Below are 21,227 nucleotides of genomic sequence, written 5' to 3' on the forward strand. Positions count from 1 at the left end.
AACGTCTGCTGCCCGACGGCGCTCAGTCAGGTCAGGAATAGCTTAGTCGGCTTTAAACACGTCGTCTCTCTGTGGCCGGAGTCGCTAAGGAACGTGAGCATGCAGGGTGTCGACGCGTCTGAACGCAGCTGCTGTGGAGTAAAGGCGAACACAGTTGTGTGTGTGTGTGTGTGTGTGTGTGTGTGTGTGTGTGTGTGTGTGTGGAGGGGGTGGTGATGGGATTTACCTACGAACAAACTCCGCTCTGTCCTCGACAGCAGCTACAGCACATTCCAGGAAGGGGACAAGACATGAGACGGACAGAAGCGTTACCCTGCTCTACTCCGTCTCTCTCTCTCTCTCTCTCTCTGTTTGTGTAAACCACGGAGGAGGTATTCCTGCCCCACAGATGTCCCATGCAGGGTGAAAGGGCGTCTGACCCACCCCAATGTCAACTCCCATCTGTCACTGTTTGAGAAACAATAGAGATTCCCCCCCGTTCCAGATCGAAGGGCACACGTGCGAGATATTTCTCCTCCCTCCTCCCATTCTTTTATTCGTTTAACGGGGCTGCCGGAGGGCGCGACCCAGAGCGCCGAAAAGACTTAATGAAGAGCATGTGGCACGTGGTTTTGTGTGTGTGTGTGTGGGTGTGTGTGTTGCCTCTCTGAACTGGACACACATTGAGAGCGATACCGATTTGTAAATGTGCGCGTCCTTTAGAACAGGTCTGTTTACCACATTATGGCCACATATGCCAATTTATGATCATTGAATCCTGATCGATCCTCGGTTAATGAAACACATCTGGCGTCGTCAGACGTCTTTACACCGTTGGTATCTGTGTATATACGACGATTCACTTTAGATGGATCGCCGTACAGACTTATTCGCTTAACTGAACAGATTTAAACGGTTCGCTCTTCCGAGGAGGAAAATGTTTCTCGCTAGATCGAGGGAAAAACCGAAGGGAACGCCCGTTTGAACTCGTGTGCGGATGTTCAGGAAGGTGTCGGCTAGCTAGATTGTCGCTGACGATGTAAGACGAAAGCCGAGGCGTCCGTGTTTCCCCCCGCGGAGGTGGGAAGTGACCGGGCGTTCCCGCTTCCGAGTTGAGTCGAGCGCGGCGTTAGCCGTGTGCCCTTCGTACGCGTAGGGAACACGAACGTGTCCACTAGGGGGCAGAAAACCTCAGCGTAAACGAATACTGCTTTACGTCCGGGTTGTAAATCATCGACACGGCGGTGTTGGGTATTCAAATCGACCAGGGAAGAGGTTTGTTTATTTATTTATTTACTCTGAAAGTCTTCACCAAACCTACGGAACGCTTCACCACGTCTCCAGGTGCGGGACCGGACACGCCTCGCTGCCTCGACCAGTCCCTCCCTAAATGTTTTCCATATTATTTATTTATATTATTTATTTCGGCTCTGCGTTATCGATTCCCGGGATTTCCTTCCGTGAGAATCGGACCGGGTCTGGTTCTGTGTACTCGTGATAAACCGTCGCGAATAAATGTTGACGTTTAGTCGTTATGATGAGCAGACGTCTATAGCATCCTATAGCTTACAGGATTAACAGAGTAATCTGTACACAAACTCGGGCGTCCTGACTCAGTGAGGGTGTGTGTGTGTGTGTGTTTTTGTTTACGTGGTGCTGATCGCAGATCGGCCCTGGGTGTAGCTGCCGTGCCTACACAGCGCTGATGTTCTGGGTTGGAGAGCCGAGCGAGCGAGTGAGTCAGTAGCGTGGGCCTGTCAGTGTTTCTGCCAGGGCTCATTCCATTCTGACAGCCACGTCTGTCCATGCGCGTGTGTGTGTGTGTGTGTGTGTGTGTGTGAGAGCATGTTGAGCTCTGACTGAGATTTGTTCTCCCTTTGGAGATGATGAGTGCATGTGGAAACCTGCCTCCTACCCAACATTCCTATCACAAGCCTCCACTCCTCCACTGTGTATACGTGTGTGTGTGTGTGTGTGTGTGTGTGTGTGTGAGACCTCTGGAGCTCCGATTCCGACCTCTGACACTCATCTCTGAAGTGTTTTAGAGCGATCTGTCTCTTGCCCTGTGTTTCCTCGATGGATTAAACCAGAGATGGTGAATTAAAATTCACTCAATGACGTAAAATTCCAAAGACAAACAAACAAGAAGGTCCGACGGATGACGCGACCGTATAGCGATCGTTACGCGTCGGACGGCGGTCTGATATCCAGGATCGAGCCGGATAACCAGCAAACATGCCGGATCGGATATCTGATGGGGAAAAAGAAGAACCCGATCCCGTAACAGAATGGAAAAGGTTGGAATTGGGTTTGGAGAAGATTATATAAGACTTTATATAATATAAGGTTTCGGTGTCAGTATCGCGGGGACACGCATACAACCAAAGCCTTTTTCAGTTCACGTGCGTCGAGCACGAGGACAGCTAAAAGGTCTCGTTTACCAACAAACATCACCACGAAACACTGTGTAGTTTCAAGTAGTTTTACACACACGCACACACACACACACACACACAAAAGCATACGAATTGAGCATTCGGTGACCAAACACTCCAGAAGATGCTGTACGGACCGATGAGTAAGACTGTGTGAAGAGCTTGTTTCGTTTTGCCTCGAGTGAGCACTTTTTTTTGGCTTTTGAACCCATCTTCTGGAGCGTTTGCCGTCCGTTCATCTGTTTCCCTCGTGGAACGTTTCCTCTACGTGAGGAAACCGATCTCTGTAAGCGTGTACGGGAGCTAGTCTCTGATCCGATGAGCTGCTTTCAGCGAAATCATTTCCATAAACTCACGTGATTTGCTGTAAAAGAGGATCTGCTACCTGAGACATATAAATATACGCGCACTCGGTTTGCGTGTCTCCGGTACACATCGAGCAGCTTTTACTAATCATGCCACAGGAAGTAAAACCGCTAATGAAATTTCCCCATGCCACAAGTTCCCATGATGCACTTTGCGCATGTTTTGTTCCCGTCTAGAGTCTGGGGATTTTCCCCCCCGCCTCTTATACACACCAGACCTTCACTTTTCAGTACTCTAAAGCATTAACTATTAAGGTTAACTAGCTAAAATGATGTACGTAAGTAAGGAATAAATCACTTCGGAGAGTGCTGCTCTAGGATAATGATCACGTGCGTGTCGGTGGACGTGAAGCGGGGTTACTGTTCGCACCGGAAAGCTGATCATTTTAATCTAACGGCATGTTCCGAAGTGTTTTGTGCTTCTTATACCGCAGCAAATTGCCAAAGAATGCTAGCGAATACTTTTATTTTTTTTATTTTTATCCATTTACAGGTGTAAGATTCCGACTTTAGTGACGGCAAATAAGCTGTCGTTATAGAAACGATGACGTATTGAAACGAGCGCGTATAGAGTGTACTACTCGACGCCTTCCGACCAATCGGAGTCCGGAATGGAGCGGCGCTGCGGTGTAAACGGCACGTTCGCTCCGGGAGAAGACTGAATCGTAGTGTTAGTCAGCGTTAGTAATCGATTACAGAAAGGAATCCGGAGCTTTCCTCAACACGCCCCCTCCTCCAAAATCTGCCTTCCTTTAAAAAAAAAAGACAAACCACAAACAAACAACAGCAGCAGTTTCCCAGCAGCCATTACGTTTACCCAGAAGTCCTATTTTCATCACTCGGACACGCCTGCACACTTCTTTGTCTTCTCTTCACACACACACACACACACAGACATCTGACTATCCTTGTGAGGACCTCCCATTAGGATAATTATTACCGCAGCTCATTTGCGCCGTGTTAAACGTCTCATCTAAACGTAACTTCATTATCTTAAATCCTAGAAGTAAACATGACTCATCAACAATTTTATTTATTACTCTTCTTCTTCTCTCACACACGCACACACGCACGCACGCACGTCGCGACTCGGCCGACCCGTCCCCTCCGGGGAAGCGTTATACGTGTTAACGGGTTCCGAAAGCGCACCTCGGCCTATCTTTTCCACTTGCTCTCGCACAGGAAACCGCACACCGCTCGTTTCTCTCTGCTGGCAGTTTGAGACGTGTCGAGTTGCGTCACGGTTTGGTGTTCGAGGAGCGCTTGCACTTCCTGAGCACAGAAACATATTTACACCCTGTATCTCTATCAGCAGGGAGCTCCAGCAGCCCACACGCTAAAATCCTTCTGTTTGGGGGGAAAAGTCTGTGAATTGAACAGACTTTCAGAGTGTGTGTGAGGTGTGTGTGTGAGGTGTGTGGGGGAGAAAAAAAACAAGCTTAATGTCTAGCAGATAGATATTCTCTCTTCCTCTCCTCAGGGATTAGGCTCAAAGGACTGGCCCAGAAAAACACACACACACACACACAAAACCGTGCTGAGTTTAAAAACCCGAACTGGTGCTCCGTCTAGCGGATCAGGTCCTAATCCAGGCATGTGGAGCAGGGTTTAGCCTGGCTAAGCTCTTTCGGTCTGAAGCGATCAGTATAATGTGATCAGCTTTACAATGATTACAGTTTCTTGTAAGTCCTCCTTTCCCCTGTGTTCCAGACCGCGTTCCTCCAGAACATCCCCCGAAAATGAAAAAACGTTCAGACCCGCTACATACGCGCGCCTGTGCAGCGTTGCTCAAAGAAGAGTTCCTGAACTCTGCCTTTATCAGTCGCTGTACCTTTTACTCGGAAAGATGCATCGCGTTAAAGCTTTACTAAGCTTTCAACATGAATTACGCTCCGTTTATGTATACGGAAGGTACAATATGCTTATTATTAATATCGCTTATTATTATTATTATATATTAATGATATAAATACTTTAATTGGCATTCATGCTTTACCCAGATTGTTTATTTCATGCACTCTGAGCACTTTTATGGAGTTTTGTGGGTGTCGCTACATGCAAATGAGCTGTGTCAGAGTTTCAGGGAAAACCGGTGTACGCGTTTAGTATTTAAATGCATTCGAATATTAATTAGGTATCAGATCTGCGTGAAATATCTACCCCTTCATCAGACGAGCAAATATTCGCTCCTGTAGTGTATAGATCGCGTGAGATGTGCTAGTCACAGTTTAACGTGCTAGTCAGTCGTTCCGTTCGCGTTACGGATTCCTGACGGTCGTGCCCGGCCGACCCCGCCCCCTGTCGAGAGCGCGCTTTTCCTCCAACGAGCATGGAAAATCATCTCACCAAAAGCAGAAGGAATTAGGAAGCGCCTGTTTCTCAAGAAGTGAAAGTAAAACACGCGAGTGTAAATATTTCAGGGTGGAGCTCTACTTTCATCGTGTGTTCGCTGGAAAAAAAATGTTTTTTTTTTTTGAAGAGCGCCTGCCAGAACAAAATGCGATGGGGGGGGGGGGGGGGGGGAGTGAAATATGCTGCACAGATGGCGTTGCCTTGCATTCGCCTTTCATCGGTGTATCGCAGTCGTGCCAAACCGAAAAGCAATCTCTGGCGGATCGCCGTAAGGTAAGCTGCACTCAGGAGTGTGAACGTAATCGGAGAAGGGCGCGAAAGCGACATCGCCAGTCACATAAAACAACGCCCTAGCGCTGAATTTCTATAATAAATTCCTGGCGTAGGCAGGGACTCATTCTTGCTCAGAACATGTGACGGACACAGTCTTTTCTAACTAACACCACACCTGCATACCATAAACCAAGAAGGAAATAAGAGCGAGTTTGCGAAAGGTCCGTATGACCATGTTAGCCAGAGACATTTGTTTTCCATCTGTTACAGCAAACATTTTCAAGAATTCACAGGTTCACCAAGACGGGATTGGAGTTCGTGTGGGTTTATTTATTTATGTAGTTCGATTATCAACCGTATATTCACTTCAAGGAAGAAATGATGCCGGTGGTGGGTCCAGGGTTGGGCAACACAAGTCGCTCCCGTTTTATACAGACAGCATTAAAAGTTTATGGCGTCTGGCGGAGGTCATTCAGTGTGGAGAGCGTTTGTGTCCGTGTGTGTCAGGTCAGGTTGACACGCGCGGTATTTGGTGTGTGTGGGTCGACCGTCCTCGGTGAAGTGCGGTTTGTTTGGGCAGAGGTGTGAACACGAACATCGCACTCGAGTGTCGATTAAAAAGCGCATGACCCGGAAGAAGGAGCTCGGAGTGACGGCGTTTTCCAGCTACGAAGCCGCCAAATCCTCCGCGTTCGTCTTCTGTAGCTGTGATGACTGATGCGTGTAGTGTAGTGTAGTGTAGTGTAACTCGTTTAAACGTAAAGACGCGCAGCCGTGTGGATTTGCCGTCACTTGCTGAGTTTCCGAGTAGGAATTCCTTGCTTTTTATTTAAGCAAGAGCTCATTGACGTGTCCCGAGCCCCAGGTTCGGCACACGATGTCACGCCGACATGGCCGCTCACAGCGCCGACGGTACAGAAAGCGCCACTTCTCTTCTCTTAAACGAAAATATCGTCGTATTCGCTTTAGCTCAGTGAGCACGCAGAGACATTATTCAGTTATATGTAACCGCTCATCATTATCCAGAAGCGAATACATCCCGAACTGTCATGACCGTTGGTTAGTTAGATCGCTTGTTACGAGAAACGACAAAGACACAAGCTCTCATGGGGTCGTCCATGTTTGTTTGTTTGTTTTGTTTTGTTTTATCCCCGCTTTGCAGCTCAAATACGCAGATGTCTTCTACGACGAGTAAACGACGGTTAATTCGAGCGCAGCGTTAAAACGACGGTTCACGATTGCTCGGTTGGATCACACCGAGAACAAGATTCAAACGTAACCTTGAGAGAAATGTTCACATTCTCAGAGCATCGATAAGCGACTCGTTTAGGACTTTCGACTTTTATAGTTGTGAACAGACCTGCACCTGTAAATCAGGGAGAGCGGATAATAGAGCTTTTCATGGATGGATGGATGGATGGATGGATGGATGGATGGATGGATGGATGGATGGACGGATGGATGGACAGATAGATAGAGCTTTTGATAGATAGACGGATAGATAGATAGATAGATAGATAGAGCTTTTGATAGATAGACGGATAGATAGATAGATAGATAGATAGAGCTTTTGATAGATAGACGGATAGATAGATAGATAGATAGATAGAGCTTTTGATAGATAGACGGATAGATAGATAGATAGATAGATAGAGCTTTTGATAGATAGACGGATAGATAGATAGATAGATAGAGCTTTTGATAGATAGACGGATAGATAGATAGATAGATAGATAGAGCTTTTGATAGATAGACGGATAGATAGATAGATAGATAGATAGAGCTTTTGATAGATAGACGGATAGATAGATAGATAGATAGAGCTTTTGATAGATAGACGGATAGATAGATAGATAGATAGATAGAGCTTTTGATAGATAGACGGATAGATAGATAGATAGATAGATAGAGCTTTTGATAGATAGACGGATAGATAGATAGATAGATAGATAGAGCTTTTGATAGATAGACGGATAGATAGATAGATAGATAGAGCTTTTGATAGATAGACGGATAGATAGATAGATAGATAGAGCTTTTGATAGATAGACGGATAGATAGATAGATAGATAGAGCTTTTGATAGATAGACGGATAGATAGATAGATAGATAGATAGAGCTTTTGATAGATAGACGGATAGATAGATAGATAGATAGAGCTTTTGATAGATAGACGGATAGATAGATAGATAGATAGAGCTTTTGATAGATAGACGGATAGATAGATAGATAGATAGAGCTTTTGATAGATAGACGGATAGATAGATAGATAGATAGAGCTTTTGATAGATAGACGGATAGATAGATAGAGCTTTTGATAGATAGACGGATAGATAGATAGATAGATAGAGCTTTTGATAGATAGACGGATAGATAGATAGAGCTTTTGATAGATAGACGGATAGATAGATAGATAGATAGATAGATAGAGCTTTTGATAGATAGACGGATAGATAGATAGAGCTTTTGATAGATAGACGGATAGATAGATAGATAGATAGAGCTTTTGATAGATAGACGGATAGATAGATAGATAGATAGAGCTTTTGATAGATAGACGGATAGATAGATAGAGCTTTTGATAGATAGACGGATAGATAGATAGATAGATAGATAGATAGATAGATAGATAGACGGATAGATAGATAGATAGAGCTTTTGATAGATAGACGGATAGATAGATAGATAGATAGATAGATAGATAGATAGATAGACGGATAGATAGATAGATAGATAGATAGAGCTTTTGATAGATAGACGGATAGATAGATAGATAGATAGATAGATAGATAGATAGATAGAAAGCACAGAAGCCAATGTAACCCGTCACTGCTGTGATTCAGAATCGGACTTCAGCAGCAGTTCGTATCTCTAGATCTGTATTTTGGCTTGTTTGTAAACTAAACAGAATACTTCCTCTCAGCTTTCTGGTGATGGCTGTACTGGTCAAACTGGTTTGTGCTGGAGAATCGAGAAATACCAGCACCATACATAATCGCATGTACATGCCTCCTTTTTTTATTTCTTTCTTTTCCCCCTTTAAATCTTTTGTTGGCATGCCAGTTCTCCAGTCGCGTTTAATAAGCGTACCATTGTCTCCTTCAGATTCAGAATCAGTGAAGTTGTGGCCCGACCTGTCCAGACATGTTTCAGCAGCTGGCCTAAATCTGTACCCTTCCGCAGTTCCGCGATTCTTTTCATCACCAGTTTCTTTTCGGTTTGAGTGACTCATGGAATGTTGGAACAAAGTTAAGAGGGGGAAGAGCGTCAAGTTCCAGTTTTATGAAATCTCGCTCTCTCTCGCTCTCTCTCTCTCTCTCACACACACACAAAACCTGTTATTATTATTATTATTATTATTATTATTATCATAATCACCGTGTTAATTATGATGTATTACATACATTAACGCTGTGATCTCGGGCCTTGCTCGAACGCCCGATGAGGGCAATAAATTGCAGGTAAATCCATGTTTTATTAGCTGGATAAAAAAAAGAGGCAGAAAAGCCTTTTTGTAAAGCGCGGGGCTCAGAGGACGACACGGTCCACTGCTCTCGTCTACAGCACGGACAAACGTGCACGTACAAATTTGCGTATGCATACTTTTTATTTATTTATTTATTTGTTTGTTTGTTTGTCTGTCTGCGCTCGTATTGGCCATCGCATGCGAGTGCTCCCGTACTGCAGGTGGCGCTGTTGTTGAAATTTCACGACGATCTCATTACTACAGGAAGACGATCACCCTCTTCAGCGTCGATACGACAGACTGTTGCCGCCTGTCGGAAATATCGTAACGGCCGAGCGAGCGCACTTGGCGTCGATGATGATGAGAAAAAATAACTAATAAAAACAAAGTCCGTTTATTTCTCACGCCTTCAGAAACGGGATTTTTTTCTTTTAATGATGTTACGCTTCATGTGATATCAAAGGTTAATGTTGTAACATGCAGTATGGATAAACCGATGTATACTTGTGGAGTCCTGCCATGGCGTATGTGTGGTGTTGTATATGGTAGTGACTCGTTCCCTCTTCTTCTGGTCCTTCTACAGGTTGCTCCAGGCCCTCAGCAGTGCTGCATGGCCGAGTAAACCTCACCGAGACCAACCGCGGCTCCTTCCCCGTAGGCACAGTGCTGCAGTACAGCTGTGATTCAGGATACACGCTGAGCGGCGAGAGCGTCATCACGTGCACCGCACTCGGACGCTGGTCCTCCATCACGCCGCACTGCCTCAAAAATGACGGTGAGTTCGGAGATCATATATATATATATATATATAAAGTCCAGTATGTACACACTTTAAAAAAAAATATATGTAATTATATATTTAACTTTTATACAATTCCCCGCTTTATTCAGTTTGTTATTCATATTTTCTCTGAATTGTTGACCTGATATTTAGGGCTGGGCGATACGACAAAAATATCACATCACGATCCTTTCTACGATACATGATGCGTATCACGATATGTAAATTAGCGAACGAACCGTCTGTTAAACAGTAGTAAAATAAACAGTATTCTTCTTTAATGCCTACAAAGACAAAGAAAAAATGACATCAAATCAACGGCATCTATTCAGTACCTTTTAATTTCACCACCATACCAACGATACCTCAGACGAGTGTATCGCGTAATCATTCATCACGACATCGATATTCTATCCGTATATCGCCCAGCCCTACTCTTACTTGTTCTACGGTTCCTTTTTATTTAGTTCATTATTTGTGAGAAACATTTTTCATTCTATTATACTGTTTAATTTACAATTTGTATTTTAATGTTTTCAAATATATTTATTATTTAGTTTTATTTTTATTGAATTTTATTTGAATTTCTAATACCGTTATTATTTTTTCTATTTAGTTTTTTTTTTTTTCCCCTGATGCTTTTTATTTCTCTTTTTCCCCTTGCTTTATTATTATTATTATTATTATTATTATTGTGTGTTGTCCAGTGTGCCGTCCCCCCAGCGAGCCGGAGAATGGGGGCTACATGTGCCACCCCTCACCCTGCCACAGTCTGACTGAAGGCACAGTGATCGAGTATTTCTGCGATGAAGGCTACACGCTGAAAGGATACAGGTACCACACGTGCAGGAACGGAGACTGGGACTCTGCAGCGCCCATCATCTGTCACCTGGGACAAGGTACATATTCCTGCAACAACAAAAACAAACAAACAAATAAATAAATAATGAGTGTCCAAACTTTTGAGCGGTAGTGTACGTTTTTTATTTTTTTAATTATTATTATTTTTAGAGAGTTTGAATTGTACCGAAGTTTACATTTTGCCTGAACGTTACCGGGACGTTACCCCAAAAGAAAAAAGAAAAAGTGAATTAATAGACAGACGGAATGCTTTTTGAAAAATGCATTTTTCAAAAATTAAAAAAGAAACTATTCCAGCGCCCTTTTTCCGCCCGCGTCAAGCGACGAAGGTCATTTGGCTGAGAAGTTGACGTGGGATCTTCAAAATTCAAATTTTATGAACATTTGAATATGTAAATAAATATGAAAATGTGCTGTTTGGCCAGACAGGCCTAATTATATATGCACTATGTGTGGACTGTTTATTTCCTCCAGCTGTTTGTCTTATTAAGCTGTGTGTGTGTGTGTGTGTGTCACAGGGAAGGAAGAGCGCTCTCCTCTGGGTATGCCAGCTCTCTCTATCGTGGCCTCCACTGCCAGCTCCGTGGCCCTCATCCTGCTGCTGGTCGTCCTCTTCGTCCTGCTGCAGCCCAAACTCAAATCCATCCATCACAGCAGGTCCGACATTGACCTCCTCTCACACCGTTTCAGACGGCTTCACGTCACCATGAGAACGCTCATGAAGCCAGAAATTCACTGAAAGATCAGTGGAGAGCTGAGATTAACAGTACACTCACCGAGCACTCCTTATTAGGAACATTCACGTAATCATCCAATCACGTAGCAGCAGCAGCAGCAGCAGCAGCGCATAAAATCCCACAGATACCGGTCAAGAGCTTCAGTTCATGTTCACGTCAAACGTCAAACGTCAGAATGAAGAAAAAAGTCTGTAAAGCGTGATTATTTGAGTTACTATATAGTTACTATATCCTTCCCGGCAGCTCGAACCGATTTCCTGGCCATTTTCCTCTGCTCTGATTGTTTTTAGTTTTTCGCACCATTCTGTGTAAACTCTCCAGACCGTCACGGTTCAAGTCGCACTTTAGAGACCACACTTTTTTTTTTTTCCTTCTTTCTTCATTCCGATGTCTGACGTCAGCATTAACCGACGCTCTTGTCATATAATCATCTGTTTTTTAACGGAACACGTTAGTCAGGACGTTTTAATTCCAAAGCGTATTTAAATCCGTCTGTCCGAGTCCGTTGTACGTCATTACGACGTATGAGCTTTTACGAAAACCACAGACATTACGTCTCGCTTTGTTTAAAGAGAGCAGTGCAGCAGCGCTTTAGTCGTGTTTTTAGGAGCTAATAGTGAAGCCTGATTGTTTTCTTGAGGAATTTCCCCGTGATGATTTTTAAACAGTATTAAAGGAGTTCACCCTGACGCCGGACTCTTATCGGCTGCTTTTCCCAATATTTCTCTCCAAGTCGTCCGATTAAAACAATATTTTTTTTTTGTAAGTAAAATGTTAAACGAATACACATCGAGACGATTATATTTTTGTCTACGACACCGATTTAATCAAAAGGGTTTTAACATCATGAGAAACGTTTCAGTCGGGCGTCCACAAACTTTTGACCCGCGGCGTGTGTAATGTTCGAATATAGACGTGTTTAGAATGTTTCAGGGTGGAGTAAATATCCCTGTAATGTATAAAATACCAGCTTGGTGTGAGGTGCTGCACGGTTTGTCGTCCGTCCCCTACTTTTCACACTCCTCCTTTCCCCTCTCTGTGTTGTTGTAGACGTGAGCAGGGTGTCTGCGGCCAGGCCGCCTCCATCGTCGTAGAGGGAGTTCAGGTCTCGCTTCCTTCTTACGAGGAGGCGGTGTACGGCAGCGGCGGAGCAGCCGCTCCTCCCCCGGAGTCCCGTGTGAACATCGTGCTCTCCGAGGGGCCTCAGACGGAGCCTCCTGCTTCAGAGCTCAGCCAATCCCGACCTGAGCACAGCCTCCCCTCCACCTCCACCGCGGCACGCTCCTGTCACGCCGAGACCGTGCTCGTTCACCAGGACCCCTCCTCCTCCTCTCCGTCCTCCTCCTCCTCCTGCACCTGGGTGTCGGAGCAGCGCGGGGCGGCGGGAGCAGGAGCGCGTAGGCCGAGCAGCACGAGCAGCGACCAGCACAGCCTGCTCTCGCTCACCTCCGTAGAGGAATATGGAGACGGTACGCTGGGTTTTTTGTCTTCTTTTTTTCCTTTCTTTTCTTTCTATGACTATTTCAAGACGTGAATGCATCCATACCATCCTAATGCTAATGTAGGAATTGATTTAATATGAGCTTTATTACAAAACTATACAATTTTATGTCACTTTTTTATATATATGTTTACTGTCTGGAGGACTTCAGAGGATTTGTCCTTGGGTGTTCACAAATGAACAGCAATTTGCGTTCACTGACAAAATCACCGCTTCCTGTGATTAAGTAGCGCCCCCTTGTGCTAATTTGACTCTTTTATTCACCAAAACAGCATCTTGTATTATTATTATTATTATTATTATTATTATTATTATTATTATTTTCTGATGTAAACTTTGTCAATAATTGAGCATGATTCCTCCGACAAACCTTTGACTTTTGACCTTTTCGTCTGACCTTTGACTGTGTTACTGTAGAATTGGGGGCGGGTTTTAAAGTCCCCCTTGAAGCGCGCAGTAATTTCCACAGAAACAGGAAGTCACGGCAGGACATATCGAACGACGACGACTCCTTTTAGAATAGCCAATAACGTTTAGCTGACCTCACAGCCCGGGCTAATCCGTACCGTACTCGACGACGGCAGCTTCGTCAAGGCGATTTTCGTAACGTCGTGGGCGGGACACTTCGGACTCTAGAGAGCGTTCGGTTGGACGGGAAATCTGACGAGACGCTGAAGTACAGAACGGCGTCATCGAAACGGTTGATCCGTATCGGTGGTAGAGAGCGTGTAAGTTTTAATATCTCCTAAATGCGAAATCCACTTCGTCGCCACGCCATTCCGTCGTCGCTCCGTTTCAACCCCGAGTGTTTTATTCCCGACTTAACGTTTTTGTTGATCTAAGAATCTACTACTCTGTGACGATTTGTTTTGTTCCCTGTTTTTACAGATATTCCTCTGCTGAAGGAGGCCTGAGAGCACAGCGTCCTCCCGTGTGCGGACGATGACCAGGACTGTGGCTCCTTAAGCTTTTTACCAAACCCTTCTTCCCCCATTGCTGCCGTACAGAACGCAGGAGTAACCAAACGCCCCTCCGTTGACCTCTCCGCTTCACCTCTCTACAAACTCTCTGAGCCGCACCGGCACCGCGTAATCGCTCGTCCTCGCCTCGCCTCACTGTAGAACACCGCCACACGCTCCCACCTTCTCCCTCAAAGACGACCGCACAGATGCTGTAGAATATATAGAATTATGTATAGCGCGTCCCTACGGGCTGAATAACACGTTTATAAACGCCACCTGTTCCCCAGCCGTGTACTAACCAGCAGTTGCACTTCATCTTCTCATAGCTGTCGCAAATCACGAACGCATCCGATCGGTTTCTGTGTGAACGGCGAACCTCTGGTCGGTCAGTGACCGTGACCGTTTACTCAATCAGGTGTTTGTTTGTTTTTGGGGTTTTTTTTGTTTGTTTGTTTTGTTTTAAAATGCTGCATGATCTGTGCATCTGTATTTTTTTATTTTTTTTTTTTCTTTCCTCCCCCAAACTAGCGCACACGTAAGAACGCGCATGCTGCACAGGATGGATGGACAGGAGCGAGATACAGAGATGAACTGGTTTACATAGTACTGTATTCAAAGACATGCTTGCCTTTCTGTTCGCTGCAAACTCTGTGTGTGTGTGTGTGTGTGTGTGTGTGTGTGTGTGTGTGTGTGTACGCGTTTCTCTGAACGAAGAGGGCTCAAATGTGTCAACTTTTTTTTTTATTCCATTTCTCATTTTAACTCCGCTTAGGATTGTTATTTTACCTCCCGGTTTTCAACCGAGAGACTATCACGTATCGGATCATATCGCAGGACAAGTCTGTCCGCTTTTAAACGTCTCTGGGTCGTCCTGTACTAAATAAACAATGATAAATTAACAACGCTCTTAAAACGTGAAGCGGCAGACAGATGACTAGTTCACGCGCCGAGCTGTATAGCCGTCAGGTTTGTTTGTTTGTTTGTTTGTTTTTACTTCATCAAAGAGTAGAAAACGTCTACTTCTCAAACGCTCCCACCCTGTCGAGGAATTTCACAAGAGCGTGTGAAACGTTTGGCGTGTTTTTGAACGACGAATCCCAACAGCGTAGTCCGAAATGAAACCGCGGAGCTTGTCCGGTCCGCCTTCGGCGAAAAGGACACGTTTTGATATGGCGTTTTTGTTTAAACACAGCACGCTCCATTTGGACCAAGCTGCTGCGTTACGCTCGAAACCAGTGACCGTTGATGATGGGAACTCTTTTTACCAGCTGATCTTTATCAGCTCGGACGGACGCCGGACAATATTTCCCCAGAATGTAGAAACCAGGACAACTGAGCAGAATACTGTTGTTGGGTTTTTTTTGGTTTTTTTTTTACGTGCAATGATCGAGTACTACATCATCATCATCATCATAAAGCCATGAGACGTGATCAGGAGAGGATGAAGACTAAAGCTACATAAAACTGCTTATCTTCCATCATCTGTATTAACGCACATAATTATACCGTCACGCTTTTGAGTTAAATCCCGCCCAGTTACGCTTTACACACCGACGTTGCTAATAAATTTATAATTTGCCCAAACCTTGAACAAATCCTACTCGAAGTAAGCGTTTTTTTAGTGATTATTTTTGCAGCCAGAAGCAGCTCTTGGTCGCGTATGTGCGTTTTTGCATGCACGTTTAATTGCAGTCGCTATTTACTGATTCGACAAATTGGTAACGAACAAATCCGTCATTACGTGTCCTGATATTTCGGCTTGCCCGAGTCCAGATAAGCGAGGGTCGGGTCCGTGTGGTCAGACATCCTTTTTTTAGTTTAGTGTTTTTTTGTTTTGTTTTTTTCTGCAAAATTGCTCACCGAAATCAAAGCCGAGCTTTCGCCTTAACAATCTTGTACGTTTCGTTATTTCTGTAATCATGTTTCTTCCATCACGGTGTCGAATCGTCTTCAGTTTACGTTTTATTTTCCTATGCATAAACGAGTCTTACGGCTTTTTCGGACGGTGTCGGGTTCTTAGTTCTTCGACGCCGTTTTTTTTCCCCCCCAGTCGGTGACTTTGATCTCTGAAGTCCGCTGCAGGTCTAAAGTCATACTTTCAGTTGTTGTACTTTTAAAAAAAGAAAAAAGAAAGAAAGAAAGAAAAAGAAATCCTCGACACCATTGTATGGTGTTACCCATCTCATCTTACCCTTTTCAAAAAAAAAAAAAAAAGAATTTTCTTCTCTGTACATTGCAGTGGGTGTGAAGATAGAATTTTAATATTTGTATAAAGTTTAATTTAATTCTACAGTTTGTGTGTGTATATAACTATTTCTAATTAAAGCTTTTCTTTTAAAGTGCACCTTGGACTAGGATTGCTTTCTGAATGGACATCGTCACAATACAGCGTTTAAAATATATATATATATATAATAAAACTGTGACGAAGAAAACAGAGGCGCCGGTGATGAGGAGGAAAATCTTTTGACATGGCGTGAAGAAGAAACCTTGACTCAAGGGCCCTCTTTTGGGTGACATCGGGTAGTGCGAGTTTAAATCAAGTAAAAGTATACAGACTATTCAGTGTGATCGTGTTCTGAATGGGAGGCAGGGGATGAGAGACTTTATCTGCTAAATACAGTCCCCTCGGAAAGTGTTGGAACGGCGAGGGCAGTTCTTGTGTTTTTGTTTGAGATCGAAAGATGAATCCGAACCGATAGATCAGAATTTCAGCTTTCATTTCCTCATATTTACATCTGGATGTTACACAGCTTAGAACACGGGCAGCTTTAGTGGCAGACCACTCAGTTTTTAGGTGCGCATAAGTGACACTACGTCCACCGTGTTTCACGGAGGAGCTTGTATGTTTCGGATCACGAGCAGATCCTTTCTTTCTCCACGCTTTGGCCTTTCCATCACTTTGGTAGGGGTTCATATTGGTTCCTGAACTTTTGTGGATCGTCTCTGTGTTTCTTGGCTTTTCAGTTCTTGCTGATGATGATGAGCGGGTTGCATCTTGCGTCATGGCCTCCTATATTTCAGCTCTCGGAGTCTTCTTCCAGCGCTGGATTGTGATACCTTCACCCCTACCCTGTGGAAGTTGTTGTCGAGGTCACTGACTCTTTTGGGTTTTTCTTTACAGCGCTCACAATGTTTCTGTCATGAACTGCTGCTGTTTTCCTTGACCCACCCGTTCCATGTCTGGTTGTTTAGTACACCAGTGGTTTCTTTCTTTTTCAGAACATTCCAAATTGTTATATGGGCTATGCCTGATGTTTCTGCGATTTGATTTTCCCTCTTTTTCTCAGCTTCAAAATGACTCGCTTTTCTCCCATCGACAGCTCGCTGGTCTTCACGTTGGTTTATCCTTTTTAACAACAAACACAGTCTTCACAGGTGAAACCCAGGGCTCAGACCAAGAGCAGACATTCAGAGCTGTTACCTCTTTAAACAATCGAAAGCAAAAGAACTGGCCTCCACCATGTTCAGAGCTCTGACACCGGAGACTACTTCCATAAATATATAAACAAACATCTTTAATAGAGGAAAATGTCACCATATCGACAGTCTCACACTTTTTTAAACTAGTTCAAGTCGAGTGTCAGTGGTACAACTCCCTGTGGATAAGTGGTTACTATAGAAACGATAACGCTTTCGAATTTCCTCTGCACACATTTAATGAAAGGTTGTATATGACCGGATGAATGTGCGATACAGTTGGTCAAACTGATACGATAGGACGACTCGACAGCGTACCCAGTGGTTCATGAGCACGGTTCAGCCCAAGACGTCGTTTCTCTCATTGCCCACAAAGAAATGATTACAAGTCGAATTATACCTTACATCACAAGCACAGGTTATGTCACGAGGCATACACTGTTTACCTGTATTTATTTACTTTGTTTTATTTTTTGACCAGGCTCCATCACTGTTGTGCTTCCGTGCCATGCGAGGTCACATTTTTAGCACATCCGCAGCAAATGTACTCCATTGAGGAGGGTAATGTGAAGTCCTTACTTTGCTCGTACCATTATTGTTTGTAAAGTTCTCTGCTTTATTTCATCAAACGTGTAAGGGAAAGATAAGCTGAACAACTTTTCTACAAAATAATAGCACGTCCGTTGAATATGTAGACTTGCATGCAATTTCCTCAGTCCTGACTGGACGTTGGCTTATAGTACGGTCGTTTGTATTGGTCCTAGGTTTTCTCCAGTATACTCAGAGGTCCTGATTACTCACTGCCGGTTCAGCTGAAAACTTCTGCCTGGTGTGCCACCGGAAGAGCGCGATAAAAACCATCGCCTCCGGAATTTGGAAGAAAAAGTACAGAAACGGGAAAAGGAAATACGGGCCGATGAACTCTGGCTCGAAGGCTACTTTTAGGATCGTGTAGCAGAGAGGGACGTTCTGGCAACCCGTCTCTATAGCAACAGTCCTCTGACACCTTAGGGTTACAGTAAAAGAGAAATCGAACGTCAAAAAAAAAACGTTTTCGTGGCAAAGAATTTAAGACCTTTCTTAAGATGAATTAGCACGCTCTTTAAACGTGAAAATAAGTTTGAATATTAATTATATCGGCTTTGCTATAGACTATATTCTTTAGGGTTTCAAAGAGGCGAGTCTAACTTGTCGGGTAAGGTAAGTGTAACTTATAAGGACTTTTAAGAAACTTTTACATGTTATATAACTTCATACGATGGAAGTCTATATTCTAAATGAAGTTGGACATTTTACTTTCCATTTTAAAAAACGTATGCATTTACACTGTAGAAGTACCCGAGGCTAGAATTCGGTTTCGCTATACAACGTTAAGAGGCACAAGTTCCTTTACTTACGGTCCGTCAAACCTGAAGAAGAGTGACAGCACGTAGCCGAGTCCATATCCAATAAGTGGCATCAGTGCTGCTGTGGCCACGAGTCGAGGTGCTGCAACCGTCAGGATAGACTCGCCTAGTAAAATCCCGACCAGAACGGCGAAGACGATCAGACTGACCAGCATTATACTCAGCCCGACCTGTGGCAAAAGAAAAGATGCCGACATAACGAACCACGCTTCCTGCTCTACAACCTTTCCTAGTGTCCGCTGCAAGCGGATCGTGTTGTTGACCTACCCTGGTGAGAAGTTTGGAGTACTGTGGTATGCGATAGTTAATATAGATGCCAGTAGCACAGGGCAGCAAAGTCAAGAACAAGGCCAGGATGATGCTACCGTAGGGGATTGCACCCAGGTTGGAGAAGCCGTGGCAGTAAATGAAAAGCAGAAGGGGCATCATTCCCAGCGCTGCCAGTGTAGAGCAGGTCGTCATCACGATGCTGAGATAGAAGAAGAACAGTCATAAAAAAAAATCTTGACGCCGAAAACTCACCATCACCGATTTAGCTACGATGGAAATGTCCCTGGGCAATTGTACTAACACAATAGCGTGCAAGGATTATTGTGAAATCGGTGTTCTGCATATACGCATGCTACCGAGAACTCATGAATAGTTTGAGAGAAACTTGTTTGGTATAATCCAACACTGTCATATGTTCTGTATCGTTTAAGTCATCAACCACTTGACAAGACGAGTTGAAACAAGACGGAGCTCTTTGACCGGGCAGCGAATGGGCAGTGGCTAACAGGTTGTGGAAAATCTGGCCAAGGACGGCTTAAAATCTAAGGCGGTAGGGACTCCAAGGGGTCCCTCAAATGGCGGAGGCTACCGAGGCCACCCTCTCTGAGGAAGGAAGTAGCTGCTGCAGGGCTGTGTGTTACTGAATACCGCACTCCTCTAGACCAAACACACCTTCTTGAGCTTGTTGAACATCCAATTCCAGATTTATTCCCCTCTTTGCTGTTATAGTGACCTTCTGGGAAGGCTAACTAATGCAGCTAACATCAGAAGATCATTAAGAAGCTGTGAACATAAAGTCTTCATCTATCTGGGGTGCAAAAAGAAAGAAAAAAAACGAATCCTAAGTAACTCGATTTAGTCGACTTGTCTGCTCTCTTGCAAACCCTTTAATGATGTAATTGTAATTCTAATAAGTAGTAGGCTAACATACATTAAGTTGCTAGCTCATTGCTGCTCGCCATGACAACAGTAGCCTATCACCGTGCAAGCCAACCACTACCAGTGAAGAAATGATTTACCGGTGTTCAAACCTTTAACCATGTAGTAGCTGGTTTTTGTCTACTTAGCGTTTTTGTAGCTGGTTTTTGTCTACTTAGCGTTTAATGATCATTTTTCAATTCTATAATTGCTACAAATTTTTATTTCCTCATTTGTATAGTGCTTGTTCGGTCGTTCAGTTCATCCAACCATCCATCCATCTTCTATACCGCTTATCCTTCAGGGTCTATCCCAGAGGGCATTTGGCACAAGGCGGGGTACACCCTGGATGGGGTGCCAATCCATCGCAGGGCGTAATCACATAAACATTCACACACTTTGGATACATGCATGTCTTTGGACTGGAAACCGGAGAACCCAGGGGAAACCCCGCAGCACGGGGAGAACATGCAAACTCCACACACACAGGGCAGCGGCGGGAATCGAACCCCCGACCCTGGTGGTATGAGGCAAACGTGCTAACCGCTAATCCGCCGTGTGCCCTCGTTCAGTTCAGTTATTTAATTTATTATTAAACTGTTTTGCCTTACGAAAGGTAATGCTAATGATAAATCATGAAGCATTAATTCTGTTCATTCGTGCGTATGAAATAATATTGACTACCCTGTCTAAGTAGTCGTTAAGGGCCCCAGAATGTACAGAAGCGGCCCTGGCTGTCACTACGAGTATACAGATGTCTACCAATGGAATAAATGCTAACTGATTCGTGAGCATGTGTAGACATTGGTGTACAAGTCTCAAAGACTCTCACTATAGACCGTTAATGGTATAATGTCAGAAATGTACCTGAGATTCATGTCCCCCCGGAAGGCAAAGGACAGGACATTGGAAAGCACGCCTCCTGGAGAGCAGCCACAAACCAGCACTGCCATGGCCTGACTGGTCCTAAGCTGGAACACTTTAGCCAGAGTGAAGGCCGTGAGGGGCATCACCCCGAACTGAGCCAGTATGGCGACCACCACCCCTTTGGGCTTCACGATGTGGGCTTTTATCTTGGAGACCTCCATCGTGCAGCCGAGGGCAACCATAGTGTCACAAAGGATGAAAATGCTAACAAAGTTAGCAGCCTTGTCCAGATTCACAGAAACTACGGACCTGTTCGAGAAGGTGACATCGGTGAAATTCTTTTGGCTCCATCGATCCACATCATGAGAAACATCTGCAGTTCGGTTGAAGGCCAGCTCCATTTCCAGTGTGAGTATTTCTAGACAAAGTAGACGTGGAAGACGAGATCAAGTTATGAACGTGCAGATGGAGTAAAAAGAAACGCAAGGTACCAGGTATTTACCTCAATGAGTACCCCCAGTTGATGAGTTTGGATCTTAATAGAGATGTTTTCCCACCCTGTCTTTGTTTTGCACTTTTTGGCTAAGGGGTATTCATTTGAATGGAGCAAATAAAATACAAATCCTGATTAAAA

General features: G+C 44.3%; 2 protein-coding genes across 2 annotated transcripts in view; one reads left to right on the plus strand and one right to left on the minus strand.

Annotated features, from left to right (window-relative positions):
- Window positions 1-16,056, plus strand: part of susd6 (sushi domain containing 6) — a 33,378-nt gene extending 17,322 nt beyond the window's left edge. Inside the window, exons 3-7 of the mRNA XM_053613744.1 lie at window positions 9,454-9,645; window positions 10,359-10,550; window positions 11,031-11,169; window positions 12,300-12,718; window positions 13,639-16,056. Of these exons, the coding sequence (XP_053469719.1) occupies window positions 9,454-9,645; window positions 10,359-10,550; window positions 11,031-11,169; window positions 12,300-12,718; window positions 13,639-13,664 (968 nt within the window). The 3' untranslated portion in view covers window positions 13,665-16,056. The remainder of the gene's footprint in view (window positions 1-9,453; window positions 9,646-10,358; window positions 10,551-11,030; window positions 11,170-12,299; window positions 12,719-13,638) is intronic.
- A 1,856-nt stretch (window positions 16,057-17,912) lies between these two features.
- On the minus strand, window positions 17,913-21,000 carry slc10a1 (solute carrier family 10 member 1). Its single transcript, XM_053614918.1, has 4 exons — window positions 20,594-21,000; window positions 18,806-19,007; window positions 18,530-18,708; window positions 17,913-18,138 (listed from the first exon to the last, which is right to left on the minus strand). The coding sequence occupies exons 1-4, from the start codon at window positions 20,992-20,994 to the stop codon at window positions 17,913-17,915; spliced, it is 1,008 nt and encodes a 335-aa protein (XP_053470893.1). The 5' UTR covers window positions 20,995-21,000.
- Window positions 21,001-21,227: the final 227 nt, after the last annotated feature.

The sequence above is a fragment of the Ictalurus furcatus genome, chromosome 25, assembly GCF_023375685.1.
Source record: "Ictalurus furcatus strain D&B chromosome 25, Billie_1.0, whole genome shotgun sequence".
In the NCBI taxonomy this organism is placed as follows: Eukaryota; Metazoa; Chordata; class Actinopteri; order Siluriformes; family Ictaluridae; genus Ictalurus; species Ictalurus furcatus.